Source organism: Chionomys nivalis, chromosome 8, assembly GCF_950005125.1.
Source record: "Chionomys nivalis chromosome 8, mChiNiv1.1, whole genome shotgun sequence".
NCBI classification, from domain to species: domain Eukaryota; kingdom Metazoa; phylum Chordata; class Mammalia; order Rodentia; family Cricetidae; genus Chionomys; species Chionomys nivalis.
Window position 1 is genome coordinate 68,728,246 of NC_080093.1, and position 20,903 is coordinate 68,749,148.

The following is a 20,903-nucleotide window of genomic DNA, read 5'->3' on the forward strand; positions in this document are numbered from 1 at the left end:
CTGATCCAGTCATAGCCAACTGAGGGTGGCTGTTCTCGTTGCCAGGCCAAAGTGTGCTCCCGCCCACCTCTTCCGCTTGCCAAGGCTCCTGCTCAGCCACACACTGCCCTCCAGAAGGGGCCAGGAGAAGAAGGCCTCACTCGCTGACCGCACAATGCAAGCTGAGCTCCCCAGAAGCCTTGTCTCCAGCAAACTCACCTGGCAGGGTAGCAGGGACCGCCTGGATGAACTGCAAGCTGGAGCCTAGAAGGAGGCAGGACCCTTTGGCATACATGTTCCTCGCACAAGCTCTCTTCACGGTTGGACCACAGGCCTGAAGACAGAGGCCACCTCCATGAGCATTGCTTCCCGGGCATCGTCTTCCGCCCAAACTCCCATCCCTACCCCCAGCCTCCTTCAGTTCCTACTATGCCTCTCATGATCCTCCTGTGACCCAGAGCACTCACCAGCAACTGGGAGTGATTGGTGGCAGCCACCAGGGACAGGCCCAGGGACATGTTCACAGCCTCTAGGGGAGCTGAGAAGACAGACACACACAGTCACACCCAACCACACAGCTTCACTGAGGGGTTTAGCCTTAGCTGGGGTCCACTGAAAGGAACACATTAGGAGAGCTGAGAGCACTCATCCCTGGGTCCAGTCACTCACTGGGCAGTAAGATGGGCTGGCACGTGCCGGTGGCAGGTGCACAGTCATACAGTTGTCCTGTTTGGTTGACTGCCACCACCTCCAGAGGGGCTCCCACCACGAGTCTAGAACAACAACCACAAGTCACAGTCAGAGGAGAAACAGGAGCACCCTGGGTACAAGGAACTATCTTGCCATGAGGAAGTAAGCCTCTGTGGGGAAGTTTTGGGCATTTTCTACTTGGGAGGCTGTTGAGAAGTCAGTCCTGTGTTTTATCCACGCGCGTGGAAGGGACGCCCACCAGCTTGTTTATCATATGTAGCTGGGTGAATAAAGACTCTGGATTATTTTACAAAAAGATATTGCACCAAATATGACATTTCCCAGGGATGGGAACACATTATGCATCTGCCGTTCTAAGCCACCTGAGAAATAGTCACCTTGAGTTCAGTGAAACAGCTTTCTGAGACCATAAGCTTTCCAAGCAAAGGTGATTATGGTTAACAGGAAATTTTTCAATATAATGTAAGCAATTTAAGTTGGACAATTTAATGTGGTTATATCAGGTCTGTACCTAATCCTCATAGTAGAAATGTAAATGGTTTTCTTGAAAAACACCTCAAGGGGATTTTTTTTTTAAATTGGAAATATTTTATCACTACCAACAGTCTCCCCACCCAGACAAGAAAAGCAAACAAGGATTTGTATCTTTTTGCCAGCCAAGGCAGCCTTAATTCAACAGGCTCCTAAGGGTTCTTTTCTCCAGAGGATACTTTATAGAAAGCTGCAATTCTTTGTACCATGCATGAGTCAAGGGGTGTCCAGGAGCTCCCTGAGGAGAACCTGGCAGATGGCTACAGGGTTTGGGACTTGATGGCAATCATGAAGAACAAACTTGACTTTTCTTTACCAAGCTCATTCTTCTATAGAAACTCATAATGGTGTCTCCATTATGACTTAAAGAAATTTTCAGGATAAACCGTAGCTTTGTAGCAATCGGGAAATTACCAATGGAGCCTAAAAACCAACTTCCGATGAGAGATGTGAGTACAATGGCTACCTTCCAGGTTACTGGATTTTGGTGCCGAGCAGGGGTAGGTGGGGTCTGCTGGCGTAGGGCTGCGAGCTGATCGAAACAACAGCTACCCTGGCATATATGTGTGTGAAGAACCGTTGAGCTGAACCTTTAGATCAGTGCACCAGTCTATATGTTGTTTTTGTTGTTTTGTTTGTTTTGTTTTTGAGACAGGGTTTCTCTGTGTAGCCTTGGCTGTCCTGAAACTAGCTCTGTAGATCAGGCTGGTCTTGAACTCACAGAGATCCCCCTGCCTCTACCTCCCGAGTGCTGGGATTAAAGGCATGCATCACCCCGGCTAAGGTGTTACATTATGAGTTAGATTTTCCCCCTTGTTTTATTTTTAAAACAATCTTATTTTACAAACCAATCCCAGTTTCCTCTCCCTCTGGTCCTCCTCCCCCCCCCCTTCTCCTTACCCCACCCCTCATTCACTCTCAGAGAGGGTGAGGCCTCCCATGGGGAATCTACAAAGTCTGTCACACCACTAGGCAGGACCAAGGCCTTCCTCCTCCTCCTATGTGTTTACATTTTTAAATAAAGGGGGGGGGGAATGAGACCCTGGAACTTAGAGTCTGTAGCTGATGCTTTTCTCATCTCCCTAGCTTGTTAGCTGGATGGAGGGGTGGCTATACAGAATTCGGGGGCCTCTGTGGCTCCCTGCTGGCCTGGGAAACCCCATCTTCTCAGGCTCACTGCCACCTCCTTCATGGAGCAGCCTGGAATTCCCCTGGATTTGCTCCCTTCCTCCTTGGGTCTCCGAAAAGTTAATTTATATCCATGCTGCATGTGACTTGAAATCCTTTGGTTCTTATTTCTGGGACAAGAGAATAGGAGTGCCCGGGGGTGGGAGGTAGGTGGGGCAGGTATATAATTTGTGGCTATCGATGCAAAATAAAAATGTGGGGCTCCTGGGGTTGGGGAGAGATTTCCCCCTATCTCCTCAATCCCCCAAGCTTTTGGGGTAACTTCATCAACCTTGACCATGCCCAGCTCATGCCAGGAGAAGACAGCACAATGGCTGCTGGGCAGAAATGGAATATCTCTGCGGAGAGATGCTGAGGGCTAAATGGGTCTGTGGGCCAACTCCCAGCATACTTCTCTGCTTCCATCCTTCCTTGCTTACAGAACACAAAGGCAAAGGTAAAACAGTTAGCAATCCAGGATCCTCAGGGTAGACCAGTAAACTGCAAGTTTAGCCAGTATGGGTTTGGGGCAGTTACAGGGGACCACACACAGAGAAGCCCCTGACAAAGGGCAGGTTCAGAGGCTCCTGTGTAAAACCAGGCATTACCTCCAGTTCTGCCGTCCTCCCTGGGTCCATTAATAACAAATGGTGTCAGGACTTCCCTCTCACCCGAGGCACATTCCTGCCATGTGCCAGCAGCAGCTACCTGCCTGCCAAGGACCTGGAAGGGGTTGGCATAGGAGAGCAGGCAGGGCCTTCTTACCGAGACCCACCAAACTGGACCACAGTCTGCCCGAAACCAGCTGCATCCTCTCTAAACACAGTGGGCTTCTCCACATCCAAGTTGGACCCATCACAGGAAGCCAGGACTAAGGAACACAGCGGGTAAAAGGATTAGAAGTCATCAAAGACGCCAAATCCCCAACGACCCCCCCCCTCCGCCCCCGGTATCTTGATGCTCGACCCCACTCCAGTTTAGGGTGTTACCTTCCCAAGAGAGCCAAGTCTCCTCCTCCCACCGTGCTTCCACTGTGGTTCCAGGCTAGCCATCTGGGTGGTCCTCATCCTTTCCCCTCCCTCAAAAATAACCAAAGCCAGGCCAGCGAGGTGGCTCAGCTGGCCTGCCACCAAGCCTGATGACCTGAATTCAATCCCTGCGATTCCCATGGTGGAAGGTGCAAACTAACTCCTGTAAACTGTCTTCTGACCCTCACCTGCATGCCATGGTACTCCTACAGCCACACCCCTGCACCCACACCCACACCCCTGCATCCCCAAACACACACATGCACACAAAATAAATAAAGATGTTAACACTTAAAAAAAAAAAATAAACAGCCAAACCCAACAGATGTGCTGGTGCATGCCTCTAATCTCGGCACGTGGGAGGCAGAGCCATGAAGACACTGCAAATTCCATGCTGGCCTGGTCTACAGTAGGGTGAGTTCCAGGCCAGCCAGGGCAACGTGCAGATGTCTCGGCTGTTAAAGGCTAGGCTCACAACCAAAAGTGTAAGAAATAAAACAAAGAACAAACCCAATGCAGATGGCAACAGTTCCAGGGAAACGTCCCTCCAAGCCATTTCAAAGGACATCTGGGATCTGGAATTAGGCCATCTACTTTCTTAGCTCCGGAATACCTCCCTCTCCACTTCTAGTACTAGGCAGGGCCTTGGCTAGGCTATATCCCCAATTCCCCTCACAGAATAGCCACTTACTAGTGCATGCAGGACCCCAGCATGTTCTCCCGATCCTTACTGGGTCACACTCCCCTTGCTGATGGGGAAGCCCAAACCCTCAGGAGGTCTCTACCTTTCAAAAGCCTTTCTGCTCCCTCATATTCCTAAACAACCACCCTTCTTCCCCACGCCCCTGGAATTCCCAGTCATCTCTGGATTCTGGAGTCCACGCTACATCAAGGGCAAGGACACTCCAAAGGGTTACTTGTCTGAGTCCATGCCAGAGAGATATTTGAACTTGGGGTTCAGATATTTAGAGAGCTAGAACCCTGCAGCCACATACTCAGGAGCCTCATACACCTCTCTTCCCACCTTAGGTGACTCCCCTTCTTAGCAGGCTCGAACCCTAACGGACAATACAGGGGCAGGGGAAAGTGAATGGAGAAGTTGGCCGGCACCAGGGAATGGAAAACCCACAGCACTCTTTCTATTAGGGCAGCCATGAGCAGGCTCGGTACCCAGACCTGCTAAGAGAGGTGCAAATCTAGGCTTCTGTATGAATCTGATACACGGATGAGGTCCCAGTACAGACTTCAAATTATGGACTATTCTCTTGATAGCAGAGGGACCTACCTACCTGAAGTCAAAACCTGGAGAACACCTGGGCCCAGAAAGGTGGAATCCAGGCTTTCCTTCCACCTGCTAGCTTCTGCAATCTCCCCTCTACACCTCTGTACATGGAACTTTGTAAATGGGAAGCCCTGGAGAATAGGACTTTCTGGTAAGGCCGTTCGCTCTGCATAGAGGCATAGCTTACAAAGGCACCTCTCCTCCCTCCCTTTGATGCAGACCCTTGCCCTAAGAGTTGTTGGAGATGACCAACAGTCCCCAGTTAACCTGCCAGCCCCCCCCCCACTCGCAAGCCTTACCCCAGCTGCACAGGAAGATCACAACTCCACGAGCCATTACTGAGCAGTGGGCTAGGACGTAGAGAGCTGCAGAGCCTGCAGGGTGCTAAACCTCCTTGGGGGAGGGGGCTTAAAATAATGAGTCAGGAGCTCAAGGGGCGGGAAGAGAGCCTCACTGGGGGAAAGGACTTTGGTTAATAGAGTAGATATGTGGGGCAGAGGCAAAAGACACCCCACGACGAAAGGCTTAATGCATTCCTGCCCGTCACCTATTGGAAGCGGGCTTCCTTCTCCTAGAGACTACCCTTCTCCTAGTTAGTCAGATGACAGTAAGAGTTGGTACTGAGTGGCTTATAGGTCCGGGGCCCTTGGGGCTCTCTAAGGCTACATAAGAGTAGAAAGGGAAGGAACTGGACAGACAGTCATAGAGGCTATGCAGCGCATGAATGGGAACTGGGGGATCTTGGAGAGCCAAGGGGGAAAGGGTGGAAGGAGTCCACCCTGAGTCCAGATGTTGGTACAGCAGCACACAGGTCCTTTGCTGGGTGTGTGGCTGAGCCTGTAATCCCAGCACTCAGAAGCATGCAGTGTCCTTTGTTGGGTGTGTGGCCGAGCCTGTAATCCCAGCACTTGAGAAGCTGGGGGAGAGAATCACTTCTTAGAGCTCAACCTGGTTGCATAGCAGAACCTAGGACAACCTGGACCACTCAAGAGTCTGACTCAAAAAGAAAAGTAAATAAATAAGTGACCAGCAAGGAAGAAAGATAATGAAAATATAAGTTGATGGGCACAAGACTAAGTATATCGCCGGGTGGTGGTGACGTACGCCTTTAATCCCAGCACTTGGGAGGCAGAGGCAGGCGGATCTCTGTGAGTTCGAGACCAGCCTGGTGTACAAGAGCTAGTTCCAGGACAGGCTCCAAAACCACAGAAAAACCCTGTCTCGAAAAACCAAAAAAAAAAAAAAAAAAAAAAAAAAAAAGACTAAGTATATCCTGCAGCTGTCTGGGGGTCTGAAATGGAGGGAGCCAGACACTCCATTGACGTGGGATTCCTTTTTTCAAAGGTAAAGAGCAGGAAATGCTAACCAACCACTGGAGCTGGAAATCAGAGAGCAGTCACCTCTGGTGACATGAGGAGGGAGGGACACTTTGTCTTTTTATCATAACATTTGCTAAATTTAACAATTAACACTTTGTGTTTTAACATTTGTTAAATGGGGGAGAAGCCTGGCAGGTGGGAAAACACATGACTGTTCTTCATTCTTTTAATTTTCTGCATGTTTGAGCTGCTCTACAAACAAGCACAAACAATCATTTTACAAAAACACGGAGGCGAGTCATATACGGAGAAACTGGGGCCAGATTTGTATGGTTCAAGCACATGACAAAGTCTCTGCCCATAGCATACACTACTTTTAGTGTGTCTATGTGACAGTTATTTAAGTGTTAAGCATACACAGCATAAAACTGGCTTCCTTTGGGTTGCTTTTTGTTTTCGCCTTGCTGATGATGCAGCCCAGGTCCTCATGAAAGTGAGCCAAGTATTCTACCAACAGCACATGCATCCAACCCCTGAAATCAATTTCCTCTTTTATATGAACTTTATTTTACCTGTTATCATCATGTGTGATGAAGGGGTGCATTGCCACCGCACACGCATGGAGGTAAGTCAGCGGACAGCTGTGGAGTCAGTGCTCTCCATCCACCTTTATGGGCTCAGGGATTGAACTCAGGTCCTCAGGTTTGCAAGGCAGGCACCCTGAGCCATCTCACTGACCTCCTAAGCAACAACTTGACATCGGTTTACTTGAACTGTGTGTAACTCTTCAGAGGCTGATCTTTTTACTGTGTGGATGGTTCCCTTGCAAGGAACCAGGCCAAGAACTGTGGCTGATGGCTGCGAGGCTCCTTTCCAGTCAAAGCATCAAGGGTCTCTCCTTCTCGTGGTACGTCTGCACAACAATCACCGCACCTAGTCATCGGTTCCGTGGGTCACTGAAAATCTGTGTTTGGAACTATGATTTTTTTTATTATTGACCCCTGCCCCTTTTCTTGAGAATAGGTCTCTCTATGTAGTCCAGGCTGGCCTCAAACTCACAGAGATCCGCCTGCCTCTGCCTCCCAAGTGTTGGGATTAAAGGCGTGCGCCACCACCGCCCGGCTAATGTAAAAAGTTCTTAATCGCCTCCCTCTCCACTTTTAGTCACGGTCTGGAATGCTGTAAGCATTTCACTAATGATCTTTCATTCTGGACTTCCTTCTATGAACATAGAAGTACTTGAGGCCCACATTTTGCTGATTTCAACAAGAATACAAATTTCCAGCTTTGCCTTTATTATATTATCACTTGCCTCAGCAAGAGTGTCTTAGCGTTCTTAGCGAACAAGAGAGTCTCAACCTTTCTACTGCTGTGATAAAACACCGTGGCTGAAACTCGGGGAGGAAAGGATCACTTTCAGCTTATAGCTTCCCTTCTCACTACTTCATTGAAGGAAGTCAAAGCAGGAACAATGGGCAGGAACAGGAGGCAGAGACGGAAGCGAGCCCATGGAGGAGTGCTGCTTACTGCCTTGTTTCTCATGGCTTGTCCAACCTCCTTTCCTAGACCACTCAGGACCACCAGGCCAGGAGGACACCACCAACAGTGAGCTGGGCCCTCCCACATCAACCGTTCATTGAAAAAAATCACCCACAGGCTACTCTGGTAAGGACATTTTCTCAACTGAGGCTCCCTCTTCCAGATGACTCTAGTTTGTGTCAAGTAGACTAAAAACTAAGCGTGAAATACACTGTTCAGATACTGTCAGGTACCACATCTTGCTGTGAGAATATCTCCCTCCCAAACGCAGTGCAAAAGCTGCCAAGACTCCGCCTCCCGCGACAGCTGCAGCGCTAATTCCTCAAACAGCATCTTCAGGGGATCTCAGGGGGCGCCATAACTGTGCAAGCCACCATCTGCCTCAGGGTAAGGGGCACACAGCTGTAATCCCAGCACGCAGAAGCTGAGGCAGGAAGATGGCAAATTCAAAGCTAGCCCGAGTTACACAGAGGACTCCACAGAGAAGCCGAGGGCTGGATGTAGTGTGGTGGTGCGGCACTGCCTGGAATGCGCAAGGCCCTGACTTCAGCTCCAATGTACAAAAATTGGGTTTTGTTTTTTGTTTGTTTGGTTGGTTAATTGTTTTTTTTTTTTTCTTGCTTGCTTGTTTGGTTTTAAGTTTTTGGGGGGGATTTGGTTTGTTTGTTTGTTTGTTGTTTTTGTTTTATTCTTTTGTTTTTCCAGACAGTGTTTCTCTATGTAGTCCTGGCTGTCCTTGACCTCACTTTGTAGACCAAGCAGACAACAAACTCACAGAGATTTGCCTGCCTCTGCTTTCTGAGTGCTGGGATTAAAGGCCTGCGCCACCACCACCTGGCCACACAATCGCTTTACTAGTACACTACATATTTAATAATTCTTGTAACCTTTCAGCGGAACCAGCCATGCCTGCCCCAGCAGTGGGAAGTCTGACTCATGACTTTCCCACAGCTTAAGTGCACTGTTCAGAGCTTTTTGTTTCTTCTTTTTTATTTGTTTGCCTTTGCTTGGTTTCTGCCACATAGTTGCCGTACAGTAGTCCAGTCAGGTAGACAACATGCAACTTTCAAGTTGGGGTAATCAATTGACCCAGTAAAATTAAACTCTCACATCAGTGACTGAGGTCTCCTTGTTAATCACAGGATTCTTCAGCCCCAGCTAACAAGAAACCACAGATTCTTAATTTATATATACCACATGAAAGAAAACAGAGGATGAGTACCATATGATTCCACTTGCTTCAAATAAGAAAGATTCTGTCCAGATTCAGCAGAGAGAAGCCCTGAGACAGATCTTAGCCCATCTGTCCTTTAAGGACACCAGTCGCTTGCAGCAAGAGGAGCTGGAATGTGGCGATCGGATCCAGCAGCAAGAGCTCAGAACAACAAAGAACCCTTGCGTTTATAGTCTAGAAAGTGGAGCATAGGGAAAGTTCGCTCAGCAGATTAACGGGGGAATTAAATAAAGCATTGGGCAGTACTTTAGGGAATTTATCTTGTTCCACCCAACCTTGAGGTTGGTACATGCTAGGAGTTCAGAGGTTGAGAGAAGTTTCCAAATAAGGTATGGCTGATCCCCTCTCCTGGAATCGCCTTTGGGATCTAAGGCCACTGATACAATTTCTTAAAAATGAAAGTTAGTAGAGAGTAGCGGTTCTCAACCTGTGGATCGTGACCCCTATGGGGGTCACATATCAGATACCCTGCAGATCAGATATTTACATTATAATTCATAACAGTAGCAAAATTACAGCCATTAATTGGCAATGAAATAATTTAGTGGTTGGGGTCACCACAACATGAGGAACTTATTAAAGGGTCGAAGCTTTGGAAAGGTTGAGAACCACTGAGCTAGATCAATAGGAGCCCATTAGTTGCCTGAGCATCTAGACTTGGAGGCAAGAGATTGAGAAGCTGGGCATCCATATGAAGTATTAAAGTGGATCCTTGCCCTAACCACACAGAAAAGTTGCTTCAATCAGATCAAAGATTTAAACACAACAAACTACGCTTTTAAAAAGCTAAGAAATTCCTCAGAATGTTGGATATAATAACAATTTTACAGCTAACAAAAGAAGCAATAAAAGAAAAACCAGATAAGTTAGAATTCATCAAAACTAAAAACCTGTGTTTAAAAGCTATAATCAACAGAATGAGGGAAATAGTTGCAAAGCTTATATTTGATAAAGTTTTCATATATAGAACATTTAAAGAAGCCTAACAATGAAACAATTTAGCAAAAATTACCCTACTGAAAAATGGACAAGCAGGCCGGGCAGTAGAGGCACGTGGCTTTAATCCCAGCACTCAGGAGGCAGAGGCAGGTTAATCTCTGAGTTCGAGACCAGCCTGGTCTGCAGAAAAAGTTCCAGGACAGCCAGGGTTACACAGAGAAACCCTGTATTGAAAAAAAAAAAAAAAAAGCTTAGACATTTCTTCAAAGAAAATATACAAATAAACAAGCATCCAGAAAGGTACTCTTCCTCATGAACCTTTCTAGAAATACAGATCAAAACCACAGTGACGTTCGTTCTGCTCACTAAGGTGACTCCTGTCAGGGCAGCGAAAACAAAGGCAGTAAATGAGTATCGTTGAGCAGGCAGAGAAACACAAGCACTGAGAGAGAGAATACAAAACAGTGTAGCCTCTATGAGAAACAGTGTGGCGTGTCCTCATGCCAAATCTTCAAAATAAGTTTAACACATCAGAGATATTTATATGCCCCGTACTCATACAGCATTGACAACACCCAGTAAGAAGTCTACGCCTGCTCCAGTCCCACCGCTGCTGGGCAGGGGTCTGAAGGAATCTAAGTTAGCACACCACAAAGATACCTCACATTCCTGTTAACTGTGGCTCTGCACACAGATCTACTAAGATGCCATCAGCATATGAATGGACAAAGACTCTGTGGTTTGAATACACAGCGCCAGAAAGGAGAACAAAATTTCATCATTGGCTGGAAATGAGTAGAACTGGAGACTACCCGTCAAGTAAAATAACCAGACTGGGAAAGATAAATATTGCATGTTTTCTCTCAATATATGGAACCTCACATAACTCAGGATGGCCTCAAACTTGCTGTGTAGCCAAGCCTGGCCCTGAATTCCTGACCCTCTCGTCTCCATATCTATAATAAAAAATAGAAAAGGAACTAGTTGGGGAAGGAAAGGGACTTCTGGAAAAAGGAAAGAGAAACAAGGAAGGGTAAAAGGAGGGAAGAAAGGCCACGCATGTGGTTTCTCACATGTGGTATCTGGATGTGATCTATTTATACTTCTGAGTCATCAGATCAGAGGCCAGGAAGGCGGCAGCAGAAGGGAGGGGTGAGAGGGCAGCAGGTGTGCGTGTGGGCAAAGGGCAGCGCTATAAACAATATCTCCGCAAAACCGTTGCTTTCTACACTAACTAAAAGGTTAATAAGGCATAAAGTCGAGCTGACGAAACGCCCATCTTGCAATCCCAAGTGACCATCTCTCTCTCTCTGACATTCGTGTGAAAAGCAACCAGCTGCTCGTTCATGTCGCCATGGAAACGCTGAAAATGTGACTGCTCAATGACCCCATCTTTAACTCCTCCCACATTTCAGCGTGACAGAAAGCTTTGAGGAATCGAGACTTCGGAATCAAAGAGGTACCTTTATTTTCTGTTCCCCTCCCCCACCAGAGTCAGGCATTGCTGTTTGGTTAACACAGTACGAGCCTTTCTTGATCAAGGACGGGGTGTTTTCCTCAAACATATTTACACCTTCTGTTCAACCACCTTTTTCCTTCCTGAAACAGTTTCCTCTCTTATTTTATTGTGTATTTGTCTCTCTGTGTGTGTATGTGTGTGTGTGTATGTGTGTGTGTGTGTGTGTGCAGTTGAATGCATGTGTTCATTGTAGAAGGGTACACATATGTGCATGTGTGCAGAGGCCAGAGGTCAGCCTCGGGCACTGTTTCCTCGGGAGCCCTGAATCAGGGTCTCTCCCAGGAATCTGGAGCACACTAAGGTCAGGCTGCCTGGCCACCAAACCCAAGATATCATCCAATCACTGTCTCTAGAGCACTGGGATTTTATTATGTAGTTGGTTGTTTTTTACTCTTTACTTTTTGGAGGCCACCACCCAGCTCCCAAATAAATAGACAGAGACTATTTCTTCTTATGAATGCCCGGCCTTAGTTTGGCTTCTTTCTGGTCAGCTCTTCTAACTAAAGTATCCCATCTACCTTTCACCTCTGAGCTTTTACCTTTCTCTATTCTGTATTCCTTCCTTCCTTCCTTCCTTCCTTCCTTCCTTCCTTCCTTCCTTCCTTCCTTTCTTTCTTTCTTTCTTTCTTTCTTTCTTTCTTTCTTTCTTTCTTTCTTTCTACATGGCTGGCTGTATGGCTGGGCTGCTGGCCCCTGGTGTCCTCTTCCTCTCCTTTCTTTTTTGTTCCTCCCTCTTCTCTTCCTCTCTTCTCTCTTTCTTAAGCCAAGATTTCTCCTCTTATTTATTCTCTCTGCCTGCCAGCTCTGCCTATTCCTCTCCTGCCTTGCTATTGGCCATTCCTCTCTTTAGTAAACCAATCATGTCTTTTAGGCCGGCACAGTAGCACAGCTTCACAGAGTTAAACAAATGTAACATAAAAGAATGCAGCACATCTCTGCATCATTAAACAAATGTTTCACAGCACAAAAGAATCTAGCACCTCTTTAACTAATGTCCCACCACAGCATTCTGCATGGATTTGAGTGTGATGCTGGAGATCAAATTCATATCCTTATGTCTGCACAGCAAGCACATTACCAACTTAGGCCTCTGCCCAGGTCCCTTCTCCAACTTAATAGAGTTAATAACTTAACTAATGGCCTACAAAAAAGCACTCCACTTAGTAAGAAAACAAAATTAATACTGGTCAAGAGGATATGAGAATATATGTAAATAAATTATCTCTTTGACACAGGGGGTAGGAGGAGAAATTGCTCTTTTTGCCTGTGGTACAGTTTTTTGGAAATAAGTGCCTGGAATTACGGCAGCTCTTGTGCATTCACGAGGGAGTGGTGAGGACAGAAGCACACAAAGAAAGGTGGTTGAAATGTTGGGAATGGGACAAGAGAAATGGCTCAGTGGTTAAGACTACTGACTGCTCTTCCAGAGGACCAAAGTTTGATTTCCAGCACCCACATGGTGGCTCACAACCATCTGTAACTCCAGTTCCAGGGATCTGACGCCCTCTTCTGGCTTCTATAGGCAGTGCACACATGTGCTGCACAGACATACATGCAGATAAAACACTCAAACACAAGCAATAATTTTTAAAACTTAAATATTTTTAAGTTGAAATCATGTTCTTTTTGTGTGGGGGGCAGCAGTAGGGTTTCCAGTGGTAGCCAGCCTGGCCCCCATATCCTGAACTCAAGCGACCTTCCTGCCTCAGCCTCCCAGATGTCTGAAACAGCAGGACCCGGGTGCAGCCTGCATTTTAGTAGACTAAATGCACTAATAGACCTCTGTGTAGAACAGGTGTATGTTCTTCTGCACTTGTTCCTCCTGTCGCGTGTAGCTGTGGCCCATCTTCCTAAGCTTCTTTAGACATTTGTGGCTTTTCCGGCTTTTGCTGCAGGAACATCTCTGCTTCAGAATGCTACTACTTTGCTGTGGCATTCATGCCTCGTGCTAACGCAAACTGCGCTCAGTGGCATAGTTTTGTGCTGCCCTGTGTTTCTCACATTTCTGTTCCTTCCCCTAAGTGGTCATTTCTCTTTTTTGAAATGACTAAAAAGTTTTACAGCTTCATGCTACAGTTGCAGACTGGGTGAAAGCACCAAAAATACACACAGGAGTAAGATGAAATCTCAAAGTAGGTTTTAATTTGCATTTCCTTGCTGTTTAAGGATGCTGAACGTTTCTTTGTTCGAGAATTACTTTCCTGGTCCTGCACCCTATTTTAATTGGGTTTTCTTGATGTTCAGGTTTTTTTAGTTCTTTGTATATTTTAGAAACTAACCCTCACTCTACAGACTGCCTCTTTGCCTGAACGATGGTGTCCTTTGCTGTACAGAAGCTTCCCATTTTCATGAGGTCCCTCTTATTAACTGTTTATCTTGGTGCCTGTGCTATGAGTGCCCTGCTCATAAAGTCTTCTCCTGTGCCAATGAATGTAAACCCATCCCCTATTTTCTACTCTAACAGATTCAGAGTACCTGGTCTTACGTTGAGGTCCTCGATCCATTTGGACTTGAGTCTTGGGCAGGGGATAAATATGCATCTATTTGCATTCTTCTACATGCAGACATCCAGTTTGAGCAGCACATTTGTTGAAGATGCTGTGTTTACTTCAGCGTGTATTTTTGGTATCCATATATTGTGGAGTTATGTCTGGGTCTTCAATTCCATTCCACTGATCAACACATCTGCTTCGGTTCCAACACCATGTTGTTATTCCTACATTTCTGCAGTACAACTTGAAATCTGGGATGGTGGTACCTCCAGCTGCTCTTCTGGTATTTAGGATGGTTTAGAGATCCTGGGTTCTTTGTGTTTCCATTTGAAGTTAAAGGTTGATTTTTCAGTTTCTGTGACGAGTTGTGTTGGAATTTTGGTAAGGACTGTATTGAATCTGTAGATTGCTTTTGGTAGGATGGCCATTTTCACTATACTTATCTGATGAATCCATGACCATAATAGATTCATCTTCCGGTATCTTCTTCGATTTTTTTTCAGTGTCTTAAAGTTATATAAGTCTTTCACTTGCTTGGTTAGAGGTGATGAGTTTTTTGTTGTTTTGTTTTTGAGATTAAATTTTTGTTTGTTTGTTTGTTTGTTTGATAAATTAATTTTTAATTTTTTGATTTTTCAAGACAGGGTTTCTCTGTGAAACAGTCCTGGATGTACTAGAATTGGTTTTGTAGACTAGGCTAGTCTTAAGCTCAAAGAGACGTGACTGCCTCTGCCACCCAAATACTGGTATTAAAGGCATGTACCATTACTTTCCAGAGAGGTTAGATTTTTTTTTTTTTAGGCTATTGTGAAATGAACTATTTCTCTGATTTTTTCCCACATACTGCTTGTCATTTGTATATAGAAAGGCTACTGATTTTGTGCACTAATTTTGTATTCTACTAGTTTGCTGAAAGTGTTTATCAGCTGTAGAAAGTTTCCTGGAGTTTTTAGGGTCTTTAAGTATAAAACTTTATCATCCGCAAATAAGGATACTGTTGTGGAATATTTGTTTCACTGGGCAAGATGTGTTACACTTGTTTATATTGCAAAGTATTGCTTTAACTACACGAAGGTGTGTTACATTTGTTTCCACTACCCTTGTTAATGATGCAAAGATGTATTACATTTGATTATGCTGCATTTGTTTAATTATGTAACGATGTGTTGCATTTGTTTCACCTTGCCTGCCTAAGGCACCAGAATGATCTAATAAAAAGCTGAATGGCCAATAGCTAGGCAGAAGAGGGATAGGTGGGGCTGGAGGGCAGAGAAAATCAATAGGAGAGAATGAGAGAGAAGAGAACAAGGGAGAAAGAGGGGAACATGCCTGGGGCCAGAAGCCAGGCAGCCACCAGCAAGTCAGACACAAGAAGCAGGAAAGTAGGACATACAAAAGGAAAAAAAGGTTAAAAAAAAAAAAAGGCAAAATGTAGATAAAGAGAAACATTAAAATAAAAGCTAAGATAAGGCCAAACATTTGTAACTAATAAGTCTCCATGTCCTTATTTGGGAGCTGGTTGGTGCCCTAAAAGAAAGCCTGCTACAAGCTAATTTGCTAGCTCCCTTTTCTATTTGTATCCCCTTGATCACCTTCTGTTGTCTTACTGTTCTAAGACTGTAGCTTATCCCTATTGAATAGGTGTGGAGAGAATGAACATCTTTGTCTTCTTCCTGATTTTAATAAAAATGCTTTGAGTTTCCATTTAGGTTGATATTGGCTGTGGTCTTATAGTAAAGCTGCCTTTCTTAGACTGAGGTATGACCCTTCTATCCCTAGTCTCTCCAGGACCTTTATCATGAAGGGATGTTGAATTTTTGTCAAAGGCCTTTATGAAAACTAAAGAGGTGATCATGTGTTTTGTTTTGCTTTGCTTTGCCTTGTTTTTGCCTTTTGGTCTGATTATGTGGTGAATTATGTTTATTGATTTATGTATGGTTTTTGTTTGTTTGTTTGTTTGTTTAAATATTTATTTATTTATTTAGTATACAAATTCTGTCTGTAGGCCAGAAGAGGGCACCAGACCTCATTACAGATGGTTGTGAGCTACCATGTGGTTGCCGGGAATTGAACTCAGGACCTTTGGAAGAGCAGGCAATGCTCTTAACCACTGAGCCATCTCTCCAGCCCTGATTTATGTATGTTAAGCCATTTCTGAATCCCAGGGATGAAGCCAACTTGATAATGATGGATATCTTTTTGCTATGCTCTTGGATTCAGTTTGCAAGTATTTTATTAAGAATTTTTGCATCTATATTTATAGGGATATTGGTCTATAAATTTCTCTATTGTCAGATCTTTGTGTGGTTTTGATATCAGGGCAATAGTGACTTTGTAAAAAGCTAATTAGTCAATGTTCCTTCATTTTCTATTTTGTGTAATAATTTGAGGAATATTAGTATTTATTCTTCTTTGAAAGTCTGGTAGAATTCTGTTCTGAATCCATCTGGCCCTGGACATTTTTTAAATTATTGTTTCTGTTTTACTAGGGATTATGGGTCTGTTTGAATTACTATCTGATCTTGATTTTAGTATGTCATTTACATAAAAAATATCATTCTTTTTTATGTTTTCCAATTTGGTGGAGTACAGCATTTTAAAGCATGCCATTATGACTCTCTGGATTTCCTTGGTGTCTGTTGTTACACCCTGCTTTTCATTTAATTTTGTTACTTTAAATCCTCTCTTTGTCTTTTAATTAATTTGGCCAAATTTATCAATCTCACTGGTTTTCTCAAAGAATCAACTCTTTGTTTCCTTGATTCTTTTTTAATATTTTCTTTTTTATTATTTCATCCCTGAGTGTGATTATTTCTTTCTGTCTACTCTTTTTGGTTTTATTTCTCTTCACTGTCTTTCAGGTGTATTCTAAAGTTACTAATATAAGATTTCTCCCAGTTTTTTGATGCAGGCATTTAGTGTTATGAACTTGCCTCTTAGAACAGCCTTCATTGTGTCCCATAAATTTGGGTACATTGTGCTTTCATTTTCATTCAATTCTTAAAAGTTTCTTGATTACTGTCTTGACCTATTTTTTATTCAGTAATGAGTTGTTCAGTTCCCGTGAATTTGTGAGCTTTGTAGTGTTTCTGTTATTGATATCCGGTTTTAATTCATGGTGGTCAGATAGGATATAGGGTGTTATTTCAATCTTCTTATACCTCCAGATTTGCTTTGTGTACAAATATGTGGCAAATCTTGGAGAAAGTTCCATGAGCTGCTGAGAAGAAAATCTATCCCTTTGTGTTTAAGTGAAATGTTCTGTAGTTATCTGCTAGGTCAATTTGATTTTCGATGATATTTAACCCCAGCATTTCTCTGTTTAGTTTTTGTCTGGATGACTTTTTTATTGGTGGGAATGGGACATTGAAGTCACCCATTATCACTGTGAAGATCAATGTGTGATTTTAGCTGTAGTGATGTTCCTTGTCTGAACTTAGGTACCCTTGTGTGTGATGACTAATGTTTAGAACTGCAATATCCTTTTTGTGAATTTTTCCTTTAATGATTACACAGTGTTCTTTGCTATCTCTTCTGACTATTTTTTGTTTGAAATGGATATTAAAATGGATATATCTGCTTGCTTCTTGGCCTGTTCACTTGAGATGCTCTGAAATAATATCTAACCATCTAACCTTGATGTTGAGATGTGTTTCTTTTTTTTTTTTTTTTTTTTTTTGGTTTTTCAAGACAGGGTTTCGCTGTAGTTCTAGAGCCTGTCCTGTAACTAGCTCTCGTAGACCAGGCTGGCCTCAAACTCAGAGAGATCTGCCTGCCTCTGCCTCCCGAGTGCTGGGATTAAAGGCGTGCGACACCACTGCTCAACTGAGGTGTGTTTCTTGAATGTGGCAGAAAGATGGATCCTATTTTCTAATACAATCTGTTAGTCTTGTCTTTTTATTGAGGAATTGAGACCATTTACATTGACAGTTGTCAATAGAAGTGTTTCTTGATTCCTGTTATTTTGTTGTTATGGTGTGAGTTTTTCTCCCTCTTTTGGATTTACTGCTCTGGGATTATTTATTCCTTATATCTTGTGAGCATATTTAACCTCTTCAGAATGAAGTTTTCCTTCTAGTGCCTTTTGTAGAGCTGCATTGGTAGAGAGATACTGTTTATATTTGGTTTTATTGTGAAGTGTTTTTTCTTTCTCTATTAATTGTGGTTGATAATTTTGCTGAGTATAATAGAGTGAGCTGGCGTCTGTGGGCTCTCAGAGTCTGTAGACCACCTGTCCAGGCCCTCTGGCTTTTAAAATCTCTATTGAGAAGTCAGGTGTTAATCTAATGGGTCTGCCTTTATGTATGACTTGCTCTTTTTCTCTTGGAGCTTTTAATACCTTTGTATAGTATTTTAATTATTATTCATAATGGGGAATTTCTCTTTTGGTCCTATCTATTTGGTATTCTCTATTCTTCTTGTACCTTAATAGGCATCTACTTATTTAGGTTATGAAAATTTTCTTCTATGATTTTGTTAAAAATATTTTCTGTGCCTTTGACCTGGGTTTCTTCTCTTTCCTCTTTCTCTCTTATTCGTAGACTGGGTCTTTTCAGAGTGTCCCAGATTTCCTGGATATTGTGTGTCTGATTTTTTTTTCAATTTAATTCTTTCTTTGACTGATCTATCCATTTATTTTTTTGCCTTGTCTTCAAGACTTGAGGTTCTTTTTACCATGCCTTCTAATCCGTTGGTGAGGTTTTTACCTTTGTAGTTTTCATTTTATATCCTAAGTTTTTCATTTCCAGTTTTATTTCAGTTGGGTTTTATTCAATTATTCTATTTCTTTGTTATTCTATACTCATGTCTTAAACTGTTTTTATTATTTCATTTAACTGTTTGTGTTTACACGAACTTCATTACGAGATCTACTCATATCCTCCTCAGGTCCTTGAACATATTCATAGCTGCTACTTTGAAGTCATCTATCTTGTGTTTCAGCTATATTTTCTTAGCTGTTCATGTGTGTGTGTGTGTGTGTGTGTGTGTGTGTGTGTGTGTGTGTGTGTGTGTGTGTCTAGTGTGAAAGTCTCTGCAAACACCAGGAGAGCTGGTAGAGTAACTATCCATATGAGGCAAGAAGTTCAACGCAACTCAATAACAGTGTTGGTTCAGCCTCCTAGAGTCTGACACTGGGCTGTTTATTTTAGGTGTATGTAAGTGCAGTACGATTTGGAAAAATGTTTCCTGCCGTAACACAATCCCATGTGTACAATGAGGCATAATTACACCAAAATGCTTCTTAAAGCATGTGCCATTTCTTCCAAGAGGGTGGGCTCCATAGATAGGCTACATGTGTTATCTTTAGGGTCTAGGGGAAGATTTGGTGTGGTCTTGGTCATACAGATAGTGCAAAGGTTACCTAGGCTGTTAACCACCTTCAGTCTGGCTTGTGGGAATGTGGGGGAACCAGGTGTGGTTTTGCCGTACAGATAGCACAAAGGTCACTGGGCTATTGACCACCACCATTCCAGCCTTCTGGGCAGAAAATACATTATACATCTCTTCGTTTAAAGAGACAGGCCTGTGTGATTGACATTCCTGGTTTCCCTAGTGCTGACCATTGTGCTTCCAACAGTCTAGGCATCTGGAATTATACTTATGAGGTATTTCTTGACATTGATTCTGGTCTTGGCTTTCTTAGCAGGTATTCTATCCTTTGGTTGGTATTGCCCGGTCTGGATTCTTAGCAAGGGTGGTGGTTGTGGTGTCCCTGGTAGAGGGTGCCTCTGCAGGTTGGTGACTGGATGTGCTAGTTTGAACAAAAATGATCCTCCATAGGGAGTGGCACTATTGGGAGGTGTGGCATTGCTGTGTGACCGTGTTAGAGGAAATGTGTCACTGTGTGGGTGGGCTTTGAGGTTTCCTTTGCTCAAGCTGTTCCCTGTGTCACAGTTCACTTCCTGTTGTCTGTGGATCAAGATCTAGGAACTTTCAGCTCTTTCTCCAGCACCATGTCTCCCTGCATGTCACCCTGTCCTGCCATGATGATAATGGACTAAACTTCTGAAACTGTAAGTCGCCCCAATTAAATGCTTTTCTTTGTAAGAGTTTCTGGGGTCATAGTGTCTCTTCACAGCAATAGAAACCCTAACCGAGACAGTGGACCAAGAGGAAGAGTCAAGAGGACTGGAGGAAAGAGCTAGGGAGGTAGGTCCACACTAAGAGCCGGAGTTCTCCGGGAGTGGAGGTGTGGTGGGAGGTGGGGCTCCTGCAAGCAGACTTCAGTGGTACAAGAGCAAGTCTGGAGGGACCAGAATGAAAGAGTTTAGGTGGACTCCCCAGGGAATGGATTTGGGATGGTTGGAGGGGCTCCGGCAGGCAAGCTGTTACAGAGGCTAACATAGAGCAGGGAAGATAGAGAGCATCTCCTACCTGAGGCCCAACCTACATAGCCACTGCGAATCCCGGCAGAAAGCGTTTTTGGGAATCAGGGGAATCAGCCACTGACACAAAGGAACAGAGATGGGCTAGGGAAGGCTAATGGGAGCAGCGGAAAAGGACCATTCTGGATCTGCACCAAGAGGTGGCTAGACCAGAGGCTGCTCTAGATTTGCTACTAGATTTGGATTTGGTTTATTATTGTTTTCCAGATTCTTTTATTCTCAGAATATGAGTGTTTTGCCTGCATGAATGAAGGCGTGTGCACCACATGCACGCCTAGTGCCGGCAGAGTCCAGAAGAGGACATCAGGTTCCCGGAAATGCAGTTATAAATGATTGTGAACTGTCATTCGGGTACTGAAAACCAAACCCAGGTCCCCTGAAAGAGCAACAAGTACTCTGAACCTCTGAGCGATCACCCTAGCCCCCCTCTTTAATTTTACACATCTATGGGGTGCATCAAGCTTGCTCTGATGTTTTTAATGTAGGAGTTTGACATGGATTTCTCTCTGAGGACTCCATTTAATGTGCCTCAGAGATTTTGTTGTACTATGTTTTCATTTTCACTTTGTTCCAGGATTTAAGGAAAACCTTTCCTGGCCTGGAGAGATGTCTCAGCAGTTAAAAGAACGTATTGAGGGGCTGGAGTGATGGTTCAGTGGTTAAGAGCATTGACTGTTTTTCCAGAGGACCTGAGTTCAATTCCCAGCAACCACATGGTGGTTCTCAACCATCTGTAATGAGATCTGGCATCCTCTTCTGGCCTGCAGGCAGACATGA

The 20,903-nt window shown here is 44.1% G+C and overlaps 1 protein-coding gene across 1 annotated transcript in view; it reads right to left on the minus strand.

Moving 5' to 3' along the window:
• Nucleotides 1–5,040, minus strand: part of Itgad (integrin subunit alpha D) — a 29,985-nt gene extending 24,945 nt beyond the window's left edge. Inside the window, exons 1-5 of the mRNA XM_057778455.1 lie at nucleotides 4,998–5,040; nucleotides 3,154–3,259; nucleotides 649–752; nucleotides 447–517; nucleotides 199–313 (exon numbers count right to left, since the gene is read on the minus strand). Coding sequence (XP_057634438.1) covers nucleotides 199–313; nucleotides 447–517; nucleotides 649–752; nucleotides 3,154–3,259; nucleotides 4,998–5,034 — 433 coding nt within the window. The 5' untranslated portion in view covers nucleotides 5,035–5,040. The remainder of the gene's footprint in view (nucleotides 1–198; nucleotides 314–446; nucleotides 518–648; nucleotides 753–3,153; nucleotides 3,260–4,997) is intronic.
• Nucleotides 5,041–20,903: the final 15,863 nt, after the last annotated feature.